This window comes from Pristiophorus japonicus, chromosome 19 (genome assembly GCF_044704955.1).
Source record: "Pristiophorus japonicus isolate sPriJap1 chromosome 19, sPriJap1.hap1, whole genome shotgun sequence".
NCBI classification, from domain to species: Eukaryota; Metazoa; Chordata; class Chondrichthyes; family Pristiophoridae; genus Pristiophorus; species Pristiophorus japonicus.
The window spans coordinates 87,105,399-87,130,441 of NC_091995.1; the positions used below are offsets into that span (position 1 = coordinate 87,105,399).

General features: G+C 50.5%; 1 protein-coding gene across 1 annotated transcript; it reads right to left on the reverse strand.

Annotated features, from left to right (window-relative positions):
* Positions 1-5,055: 5,055 nt before the first annotated feature.
* On the reverse strand, positions 5,056-23,788 carry LOC139230284 (dual specificity protein phosphatase 8-like). Its single transcript, XM_070862113.1, has 6 exons — positions 23,573-23,788; positions 17,088-17,226; positions 14,925-15,091; positions 11,757-11,916; positions 9,664-9,787; positions 5,056-6,022 (listed from the first exon to the last, which is right to left on the reverse strand). The coding sequence occupies exons 1-6, from the start codon at positions 23,786-23,788 to the stop codon at positions 5,056-5,058; spliced, it is 1,773 nt and encodes a 590-aa protein (XP_070718214.1).
* Positions 23,789-25,043: the final 1,255 nt, after the last annotated feature.

The following is a 25,043-nucleotide window of genomic DNA, read 5'->3' on the forward strand; positions in this document are numbered from 1 at the left end:
GGCAGAAATAGACAGTTTCTTAACCGATAAGGGATTAAGGGGTTATGGGGAGGGAAGTGGACCTGAGTCCATGATTGGATCAGCCATGATCGTATTAAATGGCGGAGCAGGCTCGAGGGGCCATATGGCCTACTCCTGCTCCTATTTCTTATGTTCTTATGATCCCAGCAAGGTTCGAAAGAACTCGGGAGAGAAGATGGGAAAGATCAGGAAATAATGGTTAGGTGACAGAAGACTTTAAAAGCCTGTTGACTGAAGCGGAAGGGGAGTTTGAGGGTGTAATATATGCACCGTGTGAGTATGCTCACAGGTTTGTAGAGTTGTTGAAAGCCCGACTGCCTGCCTCTCTTCCGCGGTTACATTCACGCCAGGGTGTCCCTGGAGATGGAGCACGCGGTATCCACCGGTACGCTCACGGCCTTCCATGAGAGATGGGCACCGGAGAGACTGGAGTGCATCATCTCAACATAGAGCAAAAGTTTAATTTAATTTGACAAGGTTCCCTTTAATGGTTTATTGTTAATTTGTGGGTGTTTTGGTGCCCTTAAAAAAAAAGGGGCACGTGAATTAACATTATTTAAAAATAGTTGTAGAGCTGTTGAGTTGGGAGTGGCTTGGACAGTCACGTGACGTTCACAAGACTCAATAAAACCCCGGCCAGTTGGGTTCGGGGGATCCACGATGAGGTTGTGAGCCTGGTGGATGGACTGGTAATGTGCAGTGCGATTGTTAAACCTTTTGCTAATAAACCAACTAGTCCTCAACAGCAATGCGTTGCTATGAATTCTTGAGCCAATGAGATTGGGAGAATAGGAGGAACAAGAGAGGAAAGTTGAGGGGAGCACTGACTTGCCAATAAAGAATTCCTCTCCTTTCATTATCCATCAGTGTCGAGAACAGACAACGAGGAAATAGTTCCGCACATTACATTTTCTTTAAGAGGAAGTGGGATCATGGTTCTGGTTCTCATTCAAACGTGTAAATCCAAGATACAAAGGGCAACACACTAGTACAAAACAAGAATGTCTTTAATCAACATTTATGAAACCATGACAACAATCTTCATGCAAAAAAGGCCTGCTAACATGCTGCTCCAAAGCATAGTTTAAATGCAGGGTGGCCCATCAAGCAATCGCAAGCCAGGTACAGCAAGGGTTAGATGCAGAGTAAAGCTCCCTCTACGCTGCACTGATAAGGTGCCTTAACTCCCCTCAGAAGAGTAACAGAATGACGCTTCCATCTCCCATAGCAGCCATCTTCCAGGTTCCCTGAGCAAGCCCGACATTTAGTTATTTGAGGGCACTTTAAAAATGTGCGACGTTCATTATTCATTTCACTTAGCGGAAGATGTTCACACCTCTGGTCTAAGTTGGATTTAACTCCAGGTCCCAGAAGTGACAGCACTTCAAGCCACACTGACAGCTTTCATCTTCATTTTTTTTTCACTGTATCTGATTTGGAGCTTGGCACCATGCCAGAGTACCATGTGGCATTAGCGGTTAGGTACCCTCTTGGGCACTGTGCCACCCATGGTGACAGCCGTGGCTCAGTGGGCAGCACTCTTGCCTCTGAGGCAGAAAATTGTGGGTTCAAGTTCCACTCCAGGGACTTGAGTATATAAATCCAGGCTGACACTCCCAGTGCAGTGCTGAGGGAGCGCCGCACTGTCGGAGGTGCCGTCTTCGGGATGAGACGTTAAACCGAGGCTCCGTCTACTCTCTCGGGTGGACGTAAAAGATCCCGCGGGCACTATTTGGAGAAGAGCAAGGACGTTCTCCCCGGTGTCCTGGCCAATATTTATCCCTCAATCAAATAAATTGAGGCCCATCTGTCCTCTCAGGTGAATGGTAATGTTTGATGAATTATATTTTAAAGATGTGTCCACTCACAAAACTTTGTGTGCAGAGGGAAATGTGCCATTTTAATTATGCAGTTTTAATACAATCTTCTCTCCTTTTACCTCCTTCCTAGTTTCCGATCCTCAGCCCAGGATGGCAGGTTGCTACAGGCCTCCCGCGTATCTCCTGGCTCCCAGGCATTCCACTGCTTTGAGCTTCAAAGCTAAATTGAGCGTCGGGTGAGGTTGGACAATTGGAACCAGGGCCCTCCGAGTGAGAGGCTGGTACACCCCACCAATAGAGCTACTTGGCCCTCTGAACAACACCCTACTGTTGGAGCTACCCAAGACTGGGGACTGAACACTGGAGATACCAAGGCCTCTAAGTAAGAGCACGTCGTCTCATGCAATTGGTATTTGGCCATTACTCTACACACTTATCCCTATAAACCATGAGAAAACCCTTGTTGTAACAATCCAGCTCCATGACCTTTGATCTAACCTCTGACTGGGAGTCCACCATCTACTGCAACTGTTGGAACCTTCACATTGGAATGCAGTGCTCCACTTGTTAAAGACCTTAAAGGAGAGGCCGCTTATACAGACGCACCACCTAAAATCAGGCCCCACAATAAATAGTTCGGGCTTGGACCTTCCATTAGGAGACCAGAATTTGCCTATCAAGAGTTCCTCCAGACAGTTGTGGTCTTCTTTGTATTGAGTGGTCCTTTCCCTGCCTCTGCTCTACCCCAGTTACAGTGTTTCATATACGAGAGTTTGGCTGCTCAAACTTCACCCGTCGACCCTCAGTAGGAGAGTCCGCCCAAGGGCGATCTTTCCCTTCGCACCGTGATCCGCTTCACTCAGTCTAACCATTGCAGGAGATTCTAGACAAGATGGAGCCTGTGATCTAACCTAATGCTAAATGCAAATAACAGCATCGCTCTGATCATAAGAACATAAGAAATAGGAGCAGGAGTCGGCCATTCGGCCCCTCGAGCCTGCTCTGCCATTCAATAAGATCATGGCTGGTCTGATCTTGGGCTCAACTCTACTTCCCTGCCCGCTCCCCATAACCCTTGACTCCCTTATCGCTCAAAAATCTGTCTATCTCCACCTTAAATATATTCAATGACCCAGCCTCCACTGCTCTCTGAGTCGAGAATTCCAAAGATTCACGACCCTCTGAGAGAAGAAATTCCTCCTCATTTCCATTTTAAATGGGCGACCCCTTATTCTGAAACTATGCCCCCTAGTTCTAGATTCCCCCACGAGGGGAAACAACCTCTCTGCATCTACCCTGTCAAGCCCCCTCAGAATCTTATACGTTTCAATAAGATCACCTCTCATTCTTCTAAACTCCAATAAGTTTAGACCAAACCTGAACTTACACACATTGTCCAGGGATCCCTCAATAATAGACAAACCAGATACACCCCTCCCCCCCCACCCGCTGTATAAAAATGTAAGAAACAAGAAGAGGCCATTAGCCCCATCAAGCCTGTTCCCTCTCAAGACCACGTGCAAGCTAACCTACTGTGGACATCAACCACTGTATTTAATCTCTGGAGGGAGCATACTGCAAAGCTTTCTGCCCAACCCTTCCCTCCACAACACACACACACACACACACACACACACAGTGATCATCTAAACCTCAAGAATATCTATCCACTGCCACCGTTCACTCGTGGCCAATCCACTTGCACACATGACATTCCCATGGTCTTAGCAGCACAGAAACCATTGCGTCCCAAGCAGTATCCCTTGAGTCCACAAATACTCCAATAACCGACCGCAAATCCTTCACTATTAATAAATCCCGAACACCACGATCCTCGATATAACATGGATTAATTGGGAACAGTGCCACCTTGGTCCGAGAAGTAATTTTAGCTTGGCACTGTTTATTTCCCCCCCCCCCTACCCCCTCCAAGAAATTCAGTTCCCAAATTTTAAGTTTTAATTTTGGGGAAAAAAAATAAGATTAGAGGGCCCAATCAGCGAAGTCCATACACGAACCCTTAACGCACGTTCACAATATATATTTTTTTCATCGTTCCGGGATGTGGGCGTCGCTGGCAAGGCCGGCATTTATTGCCCATGCCCGATTGACCCTCGAGAAGGTGGTGGCGAGCCCCCTCCTTGAACCGCTGCAGTCCGCGCGGTGAATCGGATTGGCCGGAGACTGGCGTCCGTGGGGAGGTCGACAAGAGGAGGCCGAGACGGATCTGCCACTCGGGCACTTCTGGCTGAAGATGGTTGTGAACGGTTTTGTCTTTTACACTCGTGCGCTGGGCTCCGCCGCCATTGAGGAAGGGGATGTTCATTGCGTCTCCTCCCCCTCCCCCCGTTAGTTATATTCCCATGTGCACTACGTTTATGCCGGCTTTCTGAGGGTAACTCGCAGTTTTCAGCGGTGGTTTGATCAAAGAATGACCGTGTTATGTATTTAACCCCTTGTGACCGGCATCACACCTGTCCACCAGAGGGCCTACCTGTTGGGAGTCCCAAGCGATCCCAGCATCCCTTGGGACTGCAACAGGTAGGCCCTCTGGTGGGCAGGTGTGATGCAGGTTACAAGGGGTTAAATACATACCTGAAGCCGGGTGGAGTGGCAAAAGGGCCTAAGTGTTCTGGCACGGGGCCTGAGGAACGGGTAACGGGCCTGAGGCCAACTGCAGAGAGCATTGCGTTCAAAGCGAGAGCGAGAGAGAACAAGCCACAACTATTTTAGTTGCTCCTGTAAATCAAGTTCCAATCAAATACCCCCTGATTAAAGGCGGTGAGGGGGGGCACCAAAACCGACAAACTTAAACAAAATAAAGTATATCCTTCCTTAGGTAAGGAGACCAGAACTGTGCACACTACTCCAGGTGTGGTCTCACCAGGGCCCTGTATAATTGCAGTAAGACGGCTTTGCTCTTATACAGGTGCAAGGTCCCCAATCCAGAATTCTGACAACCGCAATTGTCTGAAAACCGGATTTCGACAATAGTGGTTCAAATTAAAATGTGGTTGCCGGGGGGTGACGATGCACTCCAGTCCCTCCGGCGCCCACCTCTCACGGAAGGCCGCCAGCGTACCGGTGGGCAGGAGAACAAGCTACAAAAAGGTCAAAGGCCAGTCCTTTGTCCAGATTATCCTTCCTCTTGAAAAGGAGCCAACTCGGTCCGAACAGATCACCGGGAGGAGGGGGATGCACTTGTTCGTTCTCTCTACGACTTCACCATGTTGTCAGTGTAGAGACCCACGTTCCTGGTGACGTGACTGCCCACGTTCCTGGTGACGTGGCTGGACTTGCAGTCCGCGGCACCGCCGCACGGGCGATCGAAGCGGGGGAACTCTGTCCTCTTGGTGTGCACCGCCATGACGCAGGCGCTGTAGCCGAGCAGCGGCGGCGGCGGCGGCGACGCCGACGAGGGTTGCCTGGCAACGGGCAGGCTCAGCGTCAATCCCGCGGCGGGAAGGCCCGCGACGGCGCGGATGGGGCGCGGTCCCCGGTCGGCGATGACGACGGCGTCGGAGGTGGCGGCGGTGCCGGCCTCGGGGCAGCCGCGTTTGTGCTGGGGCCTCGGCGTTGGCGGGGCCCCCTCGGGCAGGGGGCCGCCGCCGCCGCCCCTCCCGCCGCCCTCCTTCCTGGCGCTGCCGAACAAGAGGGCGAACGGGTTGAAGGGGCCGGCGGCGGCGGCGGCCAACTTGCCCCGCAGGCCCGGCAGCTTGGGCGGGGCGGCCGGCGACAACGACGACGACGACGACGACGACGAGGAGGGGGCCTGGTGGCAGCTGAAGCGCGGTGGGCCCGAGGTGTAGGCCGACTTGACGTCCAGCGAGAAGGAGCGCTTCATGCAGCCGGCGCCCGGCGAGAGGCGGAGCTGGCCCAGCCCGCGGTGCAGGTCTGCCGGCTCCGGCCGGCCCTCCTCCCCTGTGTCGCGGCCGGCTCCGGCACCCGCTCGTTGTCCTGGAAAGCTCGGGCTGGGAAAAGCAGGGGCGAATATTTCGACCTCTTCTTCGCCAGTTTCCGGCTGGGAGGTTCGTTCTTTCATCGAGGCGTTCTCGGGCTGCAGGAGACTTTGCTTCAGGTAGGCCGACGTCCGATGGAGCTGAATGGTCTTTTCATAATCCACCAACTGACCCAGAAAGTTGAAGTTTGGAGATATAGAGGGTCTCCGCTCTTTAACAAATCTGATCGAGACAAACAAAATTATTCTACAATTACAAAAAAGAAAGCATAAGAAGTATCCAACCGTGGTTAGATCACACCTAGAGTACTACCTCTGACACCTGGGAGTCCCTGGCCAAAGACCAGTCCGCCCTAAGTGGAGGAAGTGCATCTGGGAGGACGCTGAGCACCTCGGGTCTTGTCGCCGAGAGCATGCAGAAATCAAGCGCAGGCAGCGGAAGGAGCGTGCGGCAAACCAGTCCCACCCACCCCTTCCCTCAACCACTCTCTGTCCCACCTGTGACATGGACTGTGGCTCTCGTATTGGACTGTTCAGCCAGCTAAGGACTCATTTTAAGAGTGGAAGCAATTCTTCCTCGATTCCGAGGGGCTGCCTATGATGATGGTACCACACCTGGAGTACTGCGTACAGTTCTGGTCGCAATATTATAAAAAGGATATCAAGGCACTGGAGAGGGTGCCGAGAAGATTTCCAAGGACGATACCAGAAATGCGAGGATGCACCCATCAGGAGAGGATGAACAGGCTGGGTCTCTTTTCTCTTGAATAAAGAAGGCTGAGGGGTGACCGTATAGAATTATGAAAGATTTTGATAGAGTGGATACAGAGAGAGTGTTTCCACTTGTGGGGAAGAGCATAACTAGAGGCCATCAATATAAGATAGTCACCAAGAAATCCAATCAGGAATTCAGAAGAAACTTCTTTACCCAGAGAGTGGTGAAAATGTGGAACTCACTACCACAGGGAGGGATTGAAGCGAATAGTATCGATGCATTTATGTGGAGGCTGGACAAGCATATGAGGGAGAAGGGAATAGATCGAGAATTGGCTGGCTAACAGAAAGCAAAGAGTCGGGATAAATGGGTCCTTTTCGGGTTAGAAATCGGTGGTTAGTGGTGTGCCACAGGGATCGGTGCTGGGACCACAACTGTTTACAATATACATAGGTGACCTGGAAGAGGGGACAGAGTGTAGTGTAACAAAATTTGCAGATGACACAAAGATTAGTGGGAAAGCGGGTTGTGTAGAGGACACAGAGAGGCTGCAAAGAGATTTAGATAGGTTAAGCGAATGGGCTAAGGTTTGGCAGATGGAATACAATGTCGGAAAATGTGAGGTCATCCACCTTGGGAAAAAAAACAGTAAAAGGGAATATTATTTGAATGGGGAGAAATTACAACATGCTGCGGTGCAGAGGGGCCTGGGGGTCCTTGTGCATGAAACTCCAAAAAGTTAGTTTGCAGGTGCAGCAGGTAATCAGGAAGGCGAATGGAATGTTGGCCTTCATTGCGAGAGGGATGGAGTACAAAAGCAGGGAGGTCCTGCTGCAACTGTACAGGGTATTGGTGAGGCCACACCTGGAGTACTGCGTGCAGTTTTGGTCACCTTTCTTAAGGAAGGATATACTAACTTTGGAAGGGGTACAGAGACGATTCACTAGGCTGATTCCGGAGATGAGGGGGTTATCTTATGATGATAGATTGAGTAGACTGGGTCTTTACTCCTTGGAGTTCAGAAGGATGAGGGGTGATCTTATAGAAACATTTAAAATAATGAAAGGGATAGACAGGATAGAGGCAGAGAGGTTGTTTCCACGGGTCGGGGAGACTAGAACTAGGGGGCACAGCCTCAAAATACGGGGGAGCCAATTTAAAACCGAGTTGAGAAGGAATTTCTTCTCCCAGAGGGTTGTGAATCTGTGGAATTCTCTGTCCAAGGAAGCAGTTGAGGCTAGCTCATTGAATGTATTCAAATCACAGATAGATAGATTTTTAACCAATAAGGGAATTAAGGGTTACGGGGAGCGGGCGGGTAAGTGGAGCTGAGTCCACGGCCAGATCAGCCATGATCTTATTGAGTGGCGGAGCAGGCTCAAGGGGCTAGATGGCCTACACCTGTTCCTAATTCTTATGTTCTTATGTTCTTATTAATGTTGGGGAAGTCCAGAACCAGGGGTCACAGTCTAAGGATAAGGGGTAAGCCATTTAGGACCGAGATGAGGAGAAACTTCTTCACCCAGAGAGTGGTGAACCTGTGGAATTCTCTACCACAGAAAGTTATTGAGGCCAATTCACTAAATATATTCACTAAATGACTCCACTTTCCTGCCCACTCCCCACCCTCGACTCCCCTCTACTTCAAAATTCAGCCTCTTGGGATCGTGGCTGATCTGCACCTCAGCCTCATTCACCCACCTTTGACCCCTGATACCCTTACCTAACAAAAATCTATCAATCTCCATCGTGACAGCTCCAATTGACCCTGCACCCACAGATGTCAGGGGAGAGAATTCCAGATTTCGACTATTGGAGACATGCTGCCTGATTTCCCTCGTCAAGGGATATGAGGAAAGTGCAGTTGAGGTAGAAGATCAGCCATTATTGAACAGTGGTGCAGGTTAGAGGGGCCGAATGGCTTGCGCCTGCTCCTATTTCTTATGCTCTTATGATTGTCTTTCCATTCCTCTCTCTCCCTCTATCTTTCTCCACCTCTCTCAACTCTATAATCCCCTCTATCTCTTTCTCCCATTCCTCCTCACTATGTATCTCTCCATCTCTCCCTCCATTGTTTCTTTTCTCTGTGTCTCTGTTAATCTTATTTTCTTGTCATAGAATGATAGAGATGTAGAAATTTACAGCACAGAAGGAGGCCATTTCGGCCCATCGTGTCCGAGCCGGCCGACAAAGAGCCATCCAGCCTAATCCCACTTTCCCGCTCTCGGTCCGTAGCCCTGTAGGTTACGGCACTTCAAGTGCACATCCAAGTACTTTTTAAATGTGGTGAGGGTTTCTGCCTCTACCACCCTTTCAGGCAGTGAGTTCTCAGACCTCTGGGTGAAAACATTTCCCCTCAAATCTCCTCTAAACGTTCTACCAATGACTTTAAATCCATGCCCCCTGGTTGTTGACCCCTCTGCCAAGGGAAATAGGTTCTTCCTATCCATTCTATCCAGGCCCCATATAATCTTATACACTTCAATAAGGTCTCTCCTCAGCCTCCGCTGTTCCAAAGAAAGCAACCCCAGCCTATCCAATCTTTCCTCATAGCTAAAATTCTCCAGTCCAGGCAACATCCTCATAAATCTCCTCTGTACCCTCTCCAGTGCGATCACATCTTTCCTGTAATGAGGTGACCAGAACTGCACGCAGTACTCCAGCTGTGACCTAACTAGCATTTTCTACAATTCAAGCATAACCTCCTTGCTCTTGTATTCTAAGCCTCAGCTAATAAAGGCAAGTATCCCATGTGCCTTTTTAACCATCTTATCTACCTGGCCTGCTACCTTCAGGGATCTGTGGACATGCATCTGTCAAGCTATCTGTGTCCCTGTCTCTCTCTCCCTCTTACATCTTTCTCTCTCCCCATCTCTCAGTCTTTATCTCTCTCCATCTCTTTTGGTCGCGCTCCCCCCTCCCCCCCCCCCCCGCTTTTTCTCCTCTCCAGCTCTCCTCTTGAATTGCTTTAGTACAATCTCAGCATTGTGTTTCAGCTGTTTCTCAGTTAACTTTTCCAGAGCAGATCCGACGCAAAACGGGACATGGCACGTGCCCAGCTCTCGGTCCCGAAGCCCTTGTTCTCGTCTCTCAGAACCTACACCCGCGCCCGGCTGCCTCTCTCGTCTCTTTCTCGCGTTCTGTCGTACCTGTACGCGTCGTCCAATGAGAGATCCATTGTCCTCATGACGTAAGCTATCGCGATCGCCGCAGACCGTGAGATCCCCGCCAAGCAGTGGACCAAAACCCGGCACTTCATTACCCGCACCGTGTCTGTGCAAACCAGGAAATAAGAAGAAGATTATCAAGAACTTGCATTTATCGAACAACTTTCGGATGAGACGTTAAACCGAGGCCCCGACTGCTCTCTCAGGTGGACGTAAAAGATCCCATGGCCACTATTTCGAAGAAGAGCAGGGGAGTTATCCCCGTTGGTCCAATATTTATCCCTCAGTCAACGTGACAAAAAAACAGATAATCTGATCATCATCACATTGCTGTTTGTGGGAGCTTGCTGTGCACAAATTGGCTGCCGCGTTTCCCACATTACAACAGCGACTACACTCCAAAAGCACTTCATTGACTGTAATGCGCTTTGAGACGTCCGGCGGTTGTGAAAGGCGCTATATAAATCCAAGGCTTAGTTCGTTCTTTTTTCCTCAAGCCATCCCAAAGTGCTCCATGGCCAATGAAGTACTTTTGAAGTGAAGTCACTGTTCAGGGAAGCACAGCAGCCAATCTGCGCACAGCAAGATCCCACAAACAGCAATGAGACGAAGGGCCAGGCCATCTCGTTCTTTGTGGTGTTGGTTGAGGGAGGAATGTTGGCTGGCACACTGGTATAACTGTCCACTCATCTTGGGGAACGTGCCGTGGGATCTTTTCCATTCGCCAGATGACAGGGCAGACCTGTAAAGTCCTGTGATTGTTCCAGTGTTTATGGATCCTCTGTTGGTTGAGAAGACTCCCTGGTGTCGAGCTGAATCCTGCAGGCCGGACGGTCCCGGGTTTGATTCCCAGCCTGATCTCAGCGGGGGGGGGCAGTGATTGGAACGCTGGAATTGGTGACGTCACTGGTGGGCTAGGGAGTGGGAACATTTCTGCCAGGGTTCCGCTCTGACCTCCTCCATCAACAACAAGAACAACAACTGGTATTTATATAGCACCTTTAACGTAGTAAAACGTCCCAAGGCGCTTCACAGCAGTGTTACAAGACAAAACAGATAAATTTGACACTGAGCCACATAAGAAGAAATTACAGCAGATGATTGGTCAAAGAGGTAGGTTTGAGGGAGAGTCTTGAAGGAGGAAAGAGAGGTAGAGAGGCGGAGAGGTTTAGGGAGGGAGTTCCAGAGCTTGGGGCCCAGGTAACAGAAGGCACGGCCACCGATGGTGGAGCGATTATAATCAGGGATGCTCAAGAGGGCAGGAGTAGAGAAGTGCAGACATCTCGGGGGGATTGTAAGGTTGGAGGAGATTACAGAGATAGGGAGGGGGCGAGGGCCATGGAGGGATTTGAAATCAAGGATGAGAATTTTTAAATCGAAGCGTTGCTGGACCAGGAGCCAATGTAGGTGATGAACAGATAGCTGACACTCACTGTCCATGACCAATCATGAAGAACAGCTACTTGAGGGAGGTAGGTGACGGCAGGTGGCTGGTACCCCAATAAGGGTCGGCTCCTTGAGGGGGGGGGAGGGGGACCAACACAAACAACAACTTGCATTTATATAGCGCCTTTAACGTAGTAAAACATCCCAGGGCGCTTCACAGGAGCGTTATCAAACAAAATATGACGCCCGAGCCAAGTAAGGAAATATCCGGGCAGATGACCAAAAGCTATGTCAAAGAGGTAGGTTTTAAGGAGTGTCTTCCTGGAGGAGAGTTGGAGAGGCGGAGAGATTTAGGGAGTGAGTTCCAGAGCTCGGGGATTAGGCAGCTGAAGGCACGGCGGCCAAATGGTGGTGCGATGGAACGTAGGGATGGGCAAGAGGCCAGAATTGATCTCGGAGGGCTGTGGGGATGGAGGAAGTTACAGAAATAAGGATATGGCACAACCGTGGAGGCATTTGAAGATGATGATGAGACCTTTAAACCTGAGGCAATGCTGGACCGGGAGCCAATGCGGGTCAGCGAGCCCAGGGGGGCGATGGGTGAACGGGAGTTAGGATAGATTCCCAGGGAGGTCCACCTGTCTCTCGGTCTACATTTCACTCACTGAATGCGGAGGCAAACTCCGTACCTATGAATTCCACAGACTTGTTCAGCCAAGGCAAGAGGCTCTCACAGTAGCTGTCGTTGACTGGGATCCGCAGGAAATGGCCGTCGGGGATGAACGAGGGTTTCGGGCAGTTGCTGCTGACGTTCAGGATGTGCGTGATCCTGTTCTCAACCATCAGATCCTGCAAGAGAAAAAAAATCCCACAGCAATCAATCACCGTTTCCCATCCTGCGTGACCTCCTCTCTCTCCTCGCGCCATCACCGCGGCGATGTGAAGATTTATCCCCTGCTGGAAACCCAGGGGCTCAAAACTCCGGAGCTCCTCAGCTCTCTTTGTCTTAGCTTTCTCCTCCAATCTACAAAACAACCTGAGCTCCTCTATCAAAAATATAGGTGCCCTGGAATAGGAAGAGGCCAGTCAGTCCTTCGAGCTCATTACTTCCAATGCCCTGTGCACTGCTCCACTGTCATAGAACCACAGAAATTTACAGCAGGGAAGGAGGCCATTTCGGCCCATTGTGTCCGCGCCGGCCGACAAAGAGCTACCCAGCCTAATCCCACTTTCCAGCTCTAGGTCCGTAGCCCTGTAGGTTACGGCACTTCAAGTGCACATCCAAGTACTTTTTAAATGTGGTGAGGGTTTCTGCCTCTACCACCCTTTCAGGCAGCGAGTTCCAGACCCCCACCACCCTCTGGGTGAAGAAATCTCTCCTCAAATCCCCTCTAAACCTTCTACCAATTACTTTAAATCCATGTCCCCTGGCTGTTGACCCCTCTGCTGAGGGAAATGGGTCCTTTCTATCCAGGCCCCTCATAATTTTATGTACCTCAGCGAGGTCTCTCCTCAGCCTCCTCTGCTTCAAGGAAAACAAACCCAGCCTAGCCAATCTTTCCTCATAGCTAAGGTTCTCCATTCCCGGCAACACCCTCGTAAATCTCCTCGGCACCCTCTCCAGTGCGATCACGTCCTTCCTGAAATGCGGTGACCAGAACTGCACGCAGTACTCCAGCTGTGGCCTAACCAGTGTTTCATGCTGTCGTGGCCTCCACCCCAATCCAAAGGTTCCTGGGGAAGCAACTTAAAGCAAACCATCAGCTATTCTTGCCGTGTGCGAAATAATGTTTTGTAAGTGTTCCGTGAATTATTTATCCATCTGTGCTGACGTCTATCTTTATAACTTTCACACTCATTACTTTCCAGTGAATCACTGAGGGCTCGAGATTGCCCCATTTTGCGATGGGCCGTTAACGCCTCCAGGGGGCGCTAACGGGTCGCAAAGCAGTTGTATCCCAGGGATTGGGTGGGGGAGGGGGGGGAGGCGTGCTATCTGCTATCGAGTTAGCGGAGGTGTTGCCATGGTAGCGTCACGCACCGCCAGGGCGCCGCGCAAACCAGCGATGGCGTCGTCGCCGTGCGCGCCGGCCACCTTCCACCCCAAGGCGGATATTGCCCCGTGAGCGGTGCCAGCCTTGCGGGTCGCGAGCTGGGCCGATCTCCTCTCGCGGGGCGGAGGTTAAAGGGGAGGTCGGGAGCGCCTCCCCCCCCCCCCTCCCCCCCCACGCACCGCCATCTTACCTGTTTGGCCGACTCGCCGGTCGGCCCCTTCTTGATTTCTCTGCCGTGGTCCGGGCTGCCGTCATGCAACCTACGGCTCTCCGTCTCAGGGATGAGCGAGGGCCTCAGTGCCTCTCCGCCCTGGTGGCCCATCAGCGGCCCGGCAGAGTGCGCAGCGGAGGGGAGGGGCCTTGAACTACGTGGAGCGGATGCGTAGCCCTGCCGATCGCGCCCCAGCATGGCCCCGGGACCCGTCCCCCCATCAGGGTGTGGAGCGCGCGAGATTGCGCTCCGACTCCCGTGTGGGGACTGTTAAAAATGTGGACTTGTATTTACTCTGTACAGCCACCAGAGGGCTCATCCCCTGGAGTCCCAAGGATCCCATAATCCCTTGGGAGCACAGGTATTTAAGGAGGCCTCACAGGCTGGAGAGGCACTCTAGAGACCGGCAATAAAAGACTACGGTCACACTTTACTTTGAGCTCACAGTGTTCAGTCTGACTCTTTCTCCATACACAACAGGGACGGTAACCGCAATTCCGCGGGGGTCGGGACAAACGCGCCGGGCGCAGAAAGTCCCCCCCCCCCCAGCTGCTTATCGCCGCCAATCAGGGCGCTGGGAAATTTCTCCCTCTTCTTAAGGCTCACTAACTCCGAGGGAAATCCATTGCACACATCGACAACTCTGCTGGAATAACGCGAGAGGTTTGACCATCTCGAATGTCCTCCAGTCTCACACTCACATCACCCCGTGGTGGCCCCATCTTTGAAAGCCTCCTCAAAACCTATCGCCTTCCACAGACCCTGCACGGACATGGACTCTCCTGCAACAGTTTAATCTCCTCGGGGAAGCTTCTCGATAACTACTCCTTTAATCCCCAAAAAGTAATTCAAACAAAACTCCTAAACCTCCATTATCCAGCTTCAATCCCGTTCCCAACTGGAGCTAGGATTTCTCCAACTGATCTCCCGCGGTAACGTCAGTGGACGATTAGCAGAATCCCTGGAGGAACGGCCGTCTTCGCCCTTTCTCCGAGAATTCCACCAGTCTTCTGCTGAAGTTCCGGGCCAACCCCATGGAAGTGATGAGGGACTTCAGTTACGGGGATAGACTGGAGAAGCTGGGGTTGTTCTCCTTGGAGAGAGAAGGTGGAGAGGAGATTTGATCGAGGTGTTCAAAATCATGAGGGATCCGGACAGAGTAGAGAGAGAGAGAAACTGTTCCCATTGGTGTTAGGGTGGAGAACCAGAGGGCACAGATTTAAGGTGATTGGCAGAAGAACTAAAGGCGCCATGAGGAAAAACATTTTTACGCAGCGAGTGGTTAGGATCTGGAATGCGCTGCCTGAGAGGGCGGTGGAGGCAGACTCAATTGTGGCTTTCAAAAGGGAGTTGGATAAGTACCTGAAGGAAATATCATTGCAGGGCTACGGAGAAAGGGCGGGGGGAGTGGGACTGGCTGAGGTGTTCTTGCAGAGAGCCGGCATGAGCTCGACGGGCCGAATGGCCTCCTTCTGTGCTGTAACCGTTCTGTGATTAAGTTCTATTCCTAAGACACTTTTTGAAAGGGGAGTTTCTCTGGGTCTCTGGGCTCACTTGTAAGCCCGTGCCCTCTGTCTCCGCGCCATACAAACCTTATTTAGAACGTCATTCTGGGAGCCCAGGTAGAAATATGGCAGGATCTGCGTGGGTCCCACATCACACGTGGAGAGACAGGGCTGTGAGATGCTGCTGGTTAGGAAGCTGTGCGACTTCCCCTCACACAGACTCGGGAAGCAAGAGGAAAACTCCACAAAGCCCCCTAGAAAAGAAAAGGAAGACTTGCATTTATATAGCGCCTTTCACGACCACCGGATGTCTCAAAGCACTTTACAGCCAATGAAGTACTTTTTGGAGTGTCGTCACTGTTGTAATGTGGGAAACGCGGCAGCCAATTTGCGCACAGCAAGCTCCCACAAACAGCAATGTGATAATGACCAGGTAATCTGTTTTTGTTATGTTGGTTGAGGGATAAATACTGGACCAACAGGGATAACTCCCCTGCTCTTCTTCGAAATAGTGTCTGTGGGATCTGTTACATCCACCTGAGAGGGCAGACGGGGCCTCAGTTTAATGCCTCATCTGAAAGACGGCACCTCCGACAGTGCGGCGCTCCCTCAGCACTGCACTGGGAGTGTCAGCCTGGATTTTTTGTGTTCCAAGCCCCTGGAGTGGGACTCGAACCCACAACCCTGTGACTCAGAGGCAAGAGCGCTGCCCACTGAGCCACAGATAAAGAGATAAAGGATTATAGAGTTATAGAAAAGGCAGGGTGGAGCCAGGAGGATAGAGAGGCACTGAGCAAGCAACTCAGCACTCCGACTGCACCCCCCCCAATTAAAGCAATACCCCCTAAATCCACGAACCAAGAGCAAACACTACATCTGCCCCAAAGCAAAATGTTACAGTTCCTATTATCCCAAATATGTCCCTCCCCACTCCCTGGAGGTGTTGGGCTCCTTACTGCGGTGAAGTTCAACAGGTGCCATGTATAAAAAGTCAGATCGGTAGGTGGTGAAGTATAGAGCACTCGAGCCTAGTCTTTAGTTACTTACAAGCCTTTATAGAGATACACGTCACCTACTGTGCACCGTGCACCACCCCCCCCCTCTCCCCACCCCTGCCCCATTCTTGTTGTTTGAGCCGAGACAACAAGTTTCCGAAGGCTATTCGACCACGGTGGGCATCACAGCCTAGGCCGATCCTATCCCCTGTGCTGAACTGGTGTCTACACACTTTCCAGTGGGCCATCACTGGGTAAAGATCAGGAGAGAGGAATCCCACTTGGGTTTTATTCTCCTCTCGCCCGAAAGCAGCGAGACCAATTGGGGAAGCTTCGCATAAAATGATTGGGGCGCGAGACTGTTCTCCGCCCGATAACGGGGCGCGCCGACCGATTTGGAAGGGTGGTGTCCTCCCCGATGCATGGGGCGGACGGCCCGGGGAAATTCAGGTCTTTGGGTTTTTAATTGGAGCGGGGCGGAAGTGCGGGCGTTTCCCAAATCGCTCCCCTTCAGTTAAAGGGGAGGGCCGTTGTGAACCCTGCAGACGCTTCAGTGGCAAACACTGGGCCACCAGGGAGGGTTACGGGCCGGGCCAGCAGCCTGGCACCCAAGGAAGGGAATGCCAGGCGGCCTGGCCGAACCCGCGGCAGCCGACCGGCCGACAATGAAAATAAAATGGCGGCCGCCGCAGTGCGCCCTCCCCTTTAAGGGCAGACGCACAGCCCAGCTGCAAGAAGGTTTCGCGCCGGGATAAGCTGTCGGGGGCAATGACTGGTGGTCACTGGTGGGTCGGCGCATGCCCACGCAGCAGGAAAATGGGCAAGGCTGACCCACAGCCGCTGCTTTCATCGCTCTCATAGAAAGAGGCAGTTTCGGCCCCTCGAAGTTTTATCATACTGGGGTGGTGTGACAGTTGGGTTTAACACCCCTGGGCGACATGGTGAAGGGGAAATTCAACCATCGTCCCAGCTCCTGCGCGCTATCCAGTGAGCCCTGCTGGAAAATATGTGTGTTTAGACGCCGGGCGAAGGCAGGCTGTGAAGCTCCCCATGCCCGAATAGCCTGCTGATCCTCATTCGCTGGGCTCACATCTGGAGAATGGCCAAGGTATTGTGGACACCACTTGCAGCCTAGTCAGCGCCTTCAGGGGAGGAAGAGAGAACAAGTGAAGGGAGAGTAACGAAAGAACACAAGTAGATCGTTTGTAATTGTTCATTAAAAAAGGAGGCTTTCCCTTTAAGTCGTACGCCGTACCTTTAAGAAAATATACATTGCTGAACTGTTTCTCCAGCTGCCTCAAGAGGATGGAGATGATGTCGCTGGCTGGAGGACCCTGTGTGTCCTTTGTTTCTTGGTCGTACAACACCAGTGCTTTAGCCTCTAGGCCTTCCATCTGGGAAAAAGAAAGACTTGCATTTATATAGCGCCTTTCACGACCACGTCACAAAAACCTTTACAGCCAATGAAGTAGTTTTGGGACTGTAGACACTGTTGTAATGTAGGAAACGTGGCAGCCAATTTGCGCACAGCAAGCTCCCACAAACAGCAATGCGATAATGACCCAGATAATCTGTTTTTGTTATGTTGATTGAGGGATAAATATTGGCCAGGATACCTCCCTGCTCTTCTTCAAAATAGTGCAACGTGATCTTTTTGCATCCATCTGAGAGGGCAGACGGGGCCTCGGTTTAACGTCTCATCTGAAAGACGGCACCTCCGGCAGTGCAGCGCTCCCTCAGCACTGCACTGGGAGTGTCGGCCTCGATTTATGCGCTCATGTCCCTGGAATGGGACTTAAACCCGCACAGCCTTCTGACTCAGAGAGTGCTGCCCACTGAGCCACGGCTGAGGAACTTGACAGACTATTAATAGGGCTCAAGCTAACATTTTTCAATGGTTTCCCCGATTAACTTACTCTGATTCTCTCCTCTCCCACACAGGTCACCAACTCTGTTGGCCGTATTAGAAACATAGAAACATAGAAAATAGGTGCAGGAGTAGGCCATTCGGCCCTTCGAGCCTGCACCACCATTCAATATGATCATGGCTGATCATGCAACTTCAGGACCCCATTCCTGCTTTCTCTCCCTACCCCTTGATCCTTTTAGCCGTAAAGGCCATATCTAACTCCCTCTTGAATATATCCAATGAACTGGCATCAACAACTTTCTGTGGTAGAGAATTTCACAGGTTCACAACTCTCTGAGTGAAGAAGTTTCTCCTCCTCTCGGTCCTAAATGGCTTACCCCTTATCCTTAGACTGTGACCCCTGCTTCTGGACTTCCCCAACATCAGGAACATTCTTCCTGCATCTAACCTGTTCAATCCCGTCAGAATTTTATATGTTTCTGAGATCCCCTCTCATTCTTCTAAACTCCAGTGAATACAGGCTCAGTCGATCCAGTCTCTCCTCATATAAGAACATAAGAACGTAAGAATTAGGAACAGGAGTAGGCCATCTAGCCCCTCGAGCCTGCTCCACCATTCAACAAGATCATGGCTGATCTGGCCGTGGACTCAGCTCCACTTACCCGCCCGCTCCCCGTAACCCTTAATTCCCTTATTGGTTAAAAATCTATCTATCTGTGACTTGAATACATTCAATGAGCTAGCCTCAACTGCTTCCTTGGGCAGAGAATTCCACAGATTCACAACCCTCTGGGAGAAGAAATTCCTTCTCAACTCGGTTTTAAATTGGCTCCCCCGTATTTTGAGGCTGTGCCCCCTAGTTCTAGTCTCCCCGACCAGTGGAAACAACCTCTCTGCCTCTATCTTGTCTATCCCTTTCATTATGTCAGTCCTGCCATCCTGGGAATCAGTCTGGTGAACCTTCGCTGCACTTCCTCAATAGCAAGAATGTCCTTCCTCAGATTAGGAGACCAAAACTGAACACAATATTCCAGGTGAGGCCTCACCAAAGCCCTGTACAACTGCAATAAGACCTTCCTGATTCTAGACTCAAATCCCCGAGCTATGAAGACCAACACACCATTTGCCTTCTTCACCGCCTGTTGTACCTGCTTGCCAACTTTCAATGACTGATGTACCATGACACTCAGGTCTCGTTGAACCTCCCCTTTTCCTAATCTGTCACCATTCAGATAATATTCTGCCTTCGTGTTTTTGCCCCTAAAGTGGATAACCTCACATTTATCCACATTATACTGCATCTGCCATGCATTTGCCCACTCACCTAACCTGTCCAAGTCACCCTGCAGCCTCTTAGCATCCTCCTCACAGCTCACAGCACCACCCAGCTTAGTGTCATCTGCAAACTTGGAGATATTACACTCAATTCCTTAATCTAAATCATTGATGTATATTGTAAATAGCTGTGGTCCCAACACTGAGCCCTGCAGCACCCCACTAATCACTGCCTGCCATTCTGAAAAGGACCCGTTTATCCCTACTCTCTGCTTCCTGTCTGCCAACCAGTTCTCTTCCACGTTAGTATATTACCTCCAATACCATGTGCTTTAATTTTGCACACCAATCTCTTGTGTGGGACCTTGTCAAAAGTCTTTTGAAAGTCCAAATACATCACATCCATTGGCTCTCCCTTGTCCACTCTACTAGTTACATCCTCAAAAAATTCTAGAAGATTTGTCAAGCATGATTTCCCTTTCATATATCCATGCTGACTTGGACCGATCCTGTCACTGCTTTCCAAATGCGCTGCTATTTCATCTTTAATAATTGATTCCAACATTTTCCCCACGACTGATGTCAGGCTAACTGGTCTATAATTACCCATTTTCTCTCTCCCTCCTTTTTAAAAAAGTGGTTTTACATTAGCTACCCTCCAATCCATGGGAACTGATCCAGAGTCGATAGACTGTTGGAAAATGATCACCAATGCATCCACTATTTCTAGGGCCATTTCCTTAAGTACTCTGGGATGCAGACTATCAGGCCCTATGGATTTATCGACCTTCAATCCCATCAATTTCCCTAATATAATTGCCTGACCAATAAGGATTTCCTTCAGTTCCTCCTTCTCGCTAGACCCTCGGTCCCCTAGTATTTCTGGAAGGTTATTTGTGTCCTCCTTCGTGAAGACAGAACCAAAGTATTTGTTCAATTGGTCTGCCATTTCTTTGTTCCCCATTATAAATTCACCTGAATCCGACTGCAAGAGACCTACATTTGTCTTCACTAAATCTTTTTCTCTTCACATAGCTATAGAAGCTTTTGCAGTCAGTTTTTATGTTCCCAGCAAGCTTCCTCTCATACTCTATTTTACCCCTTCTAATTAAACCCTTTGTCCTCCTCTGCTGAATTCTAAATTTCTCCCAGTCCTCAGGTTTGCTGCTTTTTCTGGCCAATTTATATGCCTCTTCCTTGGATTTAAACTATCCTTAATTTCCCTTGTTAGCCACGGTTGAGCCACCTTCCCCGTTTTTTTTATTCCAGACAGGGACGTACAATTGTTGAAGTTCATGCATGTGATCTTTAAATGTCTGCCATTGCCTATCCACCATCAACCCTTTAAGTATCATTCACCAGTCTATTCTAGCTAATTCACGTCTCATATCATCGAAGTTACCTTTCCTTAAGTTCAGGACCCTCGTCTCTGAATTAACTGTGTCACTCTCCATCTTAATAAAGAATTCTACCATGTTATAGTCACTCTTCCCCAAGGGGCCTCGCACAACAAGATTGCTGATTAGTCCTTTCTCATTACACATCACCCAGTCTAGGATGGCCAGCTCTCTAGTTGGTTCCTCGACATATTGGTCGAGAAAACGATCCCTAATACACTCCAGGAAATCCTCCTCCACCGCATTGCTACCAGTTAGGTTAGCCCAATCTATAGGTAGATTAAAGTCGCCCATGTTAACTACTGAACCTTTATTGCATGCATCCCTAATTTCTTGTTTGATGCTGTCCCCAACCTCACTACTACTGTTTGGTAGTCTGTACACAACTCCCACTAGCGTTTTCTGCCCTTTGGTATTCCGTAGCTCCACCCATACCGATTCCACATCATCCAAGCTAATGTCCTTCCTTACTATTGCGTTAATTTCCTCTTTAACCAGCAACGCTACCCCACCTCCTTTTCCTTTCTGTCTATCCTTCCTGAATGCTGAATACCCCTGGACGTTGAGTTCCCAACCTTGGTCACCCTGGAGCTATGTCTCCGTAATCCCAATTATATCATATTCGTTAATAGCTGCCTGTGCAGTTAATTCGTCCACCTTATTACGAATACTCCTCGCATTGAGGCACAGAGCCTTCATCACATGACCCTCCCTGCCTCCAATGGCCCCACCCCCAATACTCCACCCATTGGTCGCCCGACTCGCCTATCATCGCGAGGCCCTGCCTTCCCTCGGCCAATTGGAAAGCGAACAGACTTCTTCATCGCGCGATTGGATGATTCGTGACTGTCAGTCAAACAATCTTTTCCCTCCCGCGTCCAATATTTTTTATACCTAATAAACAATTGTGTTCAAAGAAAATAGGGAAAACCACCACATTTTGTTAATGCCTCTTTGATTTCACTCCAGAGGTGCCGGAGGCACAGCCCAAGGAGATTCATCCACAATTCCTGAATACTCCAGGACAATCCTGGATCGGCAACCCTAACAACAACAACTTGTATTTATAATGCGCCTTTAATGTATTGAAACGTCCTAAGGTGCCTCACAGGGGTGTTATGTGGTAGAAATTTGACACCAAGCCACATAAATAGAAATTAGCGCAAGAGGTCAGTTTTAAGGAGCGTCTTGAAGGAGGAGAGAGAGGTAGAGAGGCGGAGAGGTTTAGGCAGGGAGTTCCAGAGCTTGGGGCCCAGGCAACAGAAGGCACGGCCACCGATGGTGGAGCGATTATAATCAGGGATGCTCAGGAGGGCAGAATTATTGGAGCGCAGACATCTCGGGGGGTTGTGGGGCTGGGGGGATTACAGAGATAGGGAGGGGTGAGGGTCATGGAGGGATCTGAAAATAAGGATGAGAATTTTGAAATCGAGGCGTTGTTTAACCGGGAGCCAATGTAGGTCGGCGAGCACAAGGGGTGATGGGTGAGCGGGACTTGGTGCGAGTTAGGACACGGGAAAGCCAAGTTTTGGATCACCTCTAGTTTACATAGGGTAGAATGTGGGAGGCCAGCCAGGAGTGTGTTGGAATAGTCAAGTCTAGAGGTAACAAAGGCTGAGGGCTTCAGCAGCGGAAGAGCTGAGGCAAGGACAGAGACGGTTACGTAATAGTTACTTAACCGTGAATCGTACTAAACCCATTTAAGCTCTTCCCCCGTGCATCAGGAATGAATGAGAAAACAAATTGGAAAGAGACAAAAATCCCAAACCCGCGATCTCTACCCCCTAGAAGGACAATGGCAGCAGGCGCTTGGGAACACCACCACCTCCACGTTCCCCTCCAAGTCACACAACGTCCTGATTTGGAAATATATCGGCCGTTCCTTCATCGTCGCTGGAATGGAACTCCCTCCCTAACAGCACTGTGGGAGCACCTTCACCACACGGACTGCAGCGGTTCAAGAAGGCGGCTCACCACCACCTTCTCAAGGGACAATTAGGGATGGGCAATAAATGCTGACTGTAATGTATTTGCTTCAAGGGTTCTTTGTTTAAGAATTCTTAGCAACACATTGCCATTAAACTAGTTAGTTTATTAACAAAGGATTAACAATCACACTACACATTACCAGTTCATCCACATGCATACCTCATCGTGGTTGACTTAAACCCAACTGACTGGGGTTTTATTGAGTCTTGTGAACATCACATGACTGGCTAAGCCACTCACAATGCAACAGCTCTGCAGCTATTTTAAAGTAAACTTTAAATCAGGTGCCACCTTTTGGTAAGGACACTAGAACCCATAAATTTAGAAATTAACTGGGTACTTTTGCCAATCAAATTAAAATTCTGTTCCCGGGGGTGATGATGCACTCCAGTCCCTCCGGCGCCCACCTCTCGCGGAAGGCCGCGAGCGTACCGGTGGACACCGCGTGCTCCATCTCCACGGACACCTTGGCCTCGGATGTAACCGCGGAAAAGAGGCAGGCAGTCGGGCTGAACAACCCCCTCGACCGCCTGCTGCCTGGACCAGCTGATGGCCTCCTTGGCCGTGCCCAGGAGCAGTCCTATGAGGAGGCCTTCTGATCTGTCCGCTCCCCTCCGCACAGGGTGCCCAAAGATCAGGAGTGTGGGACTGAAGTGCAACCAGAATTTGAAGAGCAGCCCCTTTAAATAATGGAACAGGGGCTGCAACCTCACAGACTGTACATAAACATGGAACACGGACTCCTCCAGACCGCAGAAATTGCAGGCGGCCTGGAAGTCCGTGAATCGACTTAAAAACTTAGTGCACAGGACTGCTTCGTGCAACACCCTCCAGGCCAAGTCCCCAATAAATAAGCTCAACAACTATTTTTACGTAAAACTTGAAATTAACAAATTAAACGTTGGGAAAGCTACAGTCAAATTAAAATTTGGTTGCCGGGGGTGATGATGCACTCCAGTCCCTCCGGTGCCCACCTCTCGCGGAAGGCCGCGAGCGTACCGGTGGACACCGCGTGCTCCATCTCCAGGGACACCCTGGCCTCGGATGTAACCGCGGAAGGGAGGCAGGCAGTCGGGCTGAACTGCAACGGCTCTACAAACCTGTGAGCATACTCGCAGGCGCATACATTACCCTGGCCTAGCCAGCCAAAGCCCACCTCCCATGAATGAATGAAAAAAAAAGGGAGAGAGGGAAAAGGCCGCGACAAACCATTCCTGTCGGGCTAGGCTGCAGGAGTTCAGCGAGTGGCTCTCGATCACTCGTGATCTTCGAGCAGCAGGCGTTGACTGCGGTGAGCACGTGCAGGATGCTGTAGTCAGCAACAGGCCGGCAGTCAATGACCAGTGCCTTCTCCTTCCGGCCCTGTAACATGGCCGCCAGCTGATCGGCCTCAATGGCTCTCACCGGCTTCTTGTCTCCTGCCATTAGATTCTGGAGAAGAAGAACAACAAAAAAAATCACGTTTTATTCAGTTTAACCCCCTCTAATTGTCCCTGACACTGTGCCAGAGTGCATCTCATTACACTAGGCTCACAACCGCATGCCTCGTCGTGGATGACCTAGACCCAACTGGCTGGGGTTTTATTGAGTCTCTCTCCCTAACAGCACCGTGGGAGCACCTTCACCACACGGACTGCAGCAGTTCAAGAAGGGGATTCACCACCACCTTCTCAAGGGGCAATTAGGGATGGGCAATAAATGCCGACTGTAATGTATTTGCTTCATGGGTTCTTTGCTTAAGAATTCATAGCCACACATTGCTATTAACAACTAGTTGGTTTATTACCAAAGATTATCAATCACACTACACCAGTTCATCCACTAGGCTCACAACTGCATACCTCATCGTGGATGACCCAGACCCAACTGGCTGGGGTTTTATTGAGCCTTGTGAACATCACGTGACTGGCTAAGCCGCTCACAATACAATAGCTCGACAACTCTTTGAAATTATAACTTTGAGCCAAGCGCCCCCTTTTGGTAGAGCAGATCATGGTACTGTTGGAGGTGACATTTTTCCCCTTCCCCACGCTGGCCGTTCTGTGGGCGAGATCGCCAATCAGTGCCGAATGAACACCAGCCTGGCGCTGTGGGTCCACGGCCAACCGGAATTGGATCAAGACTGACCCAACTTAATCCACGTGGGATGAGGCGTCACTATTCACCATGTGCGCGACTAGACAATAGAATCATGGAACGGTTACGGCACAGAAGGAGGCCATTCGGCCCGTCGAGCCCGTGCCGGCTCTCTGCAAGAGCACCTCAGCCAGTCCCAGCCCCCCGCCCTTTCCCCGTAGCCCGGCAATTTTTATTTCTTTCAGGTACTTATCCAATTCCCTTTTGAAAGCCACGATTGAGTCTGCCTCCACCAACCTCTCAGGCAGCGCATTCCAGATCCTAACCACTCGCTGCTTAAAAAAATGTTCCCCCCATGTCACCTCTGGTCCTTCTGCCAATCACCTTAAGTCCGTGTCCTCTGGTTCGCGACCCTTCCGCCAACGGGAACAGTTTCCCTCTATCAAGACACCTCGTGATTTTGAATACAATCGGCTATTTGACTGTGCAGGGCATCACCAGCAAGGTCGCTGCTGTCCTCACGGGAGCAGAGTGACTGAGCCGGAGCCCTGCCCACCATTGCTAACCAGCGACACCTACTGGAAGGTGTGCTTCCCTGTTCTCT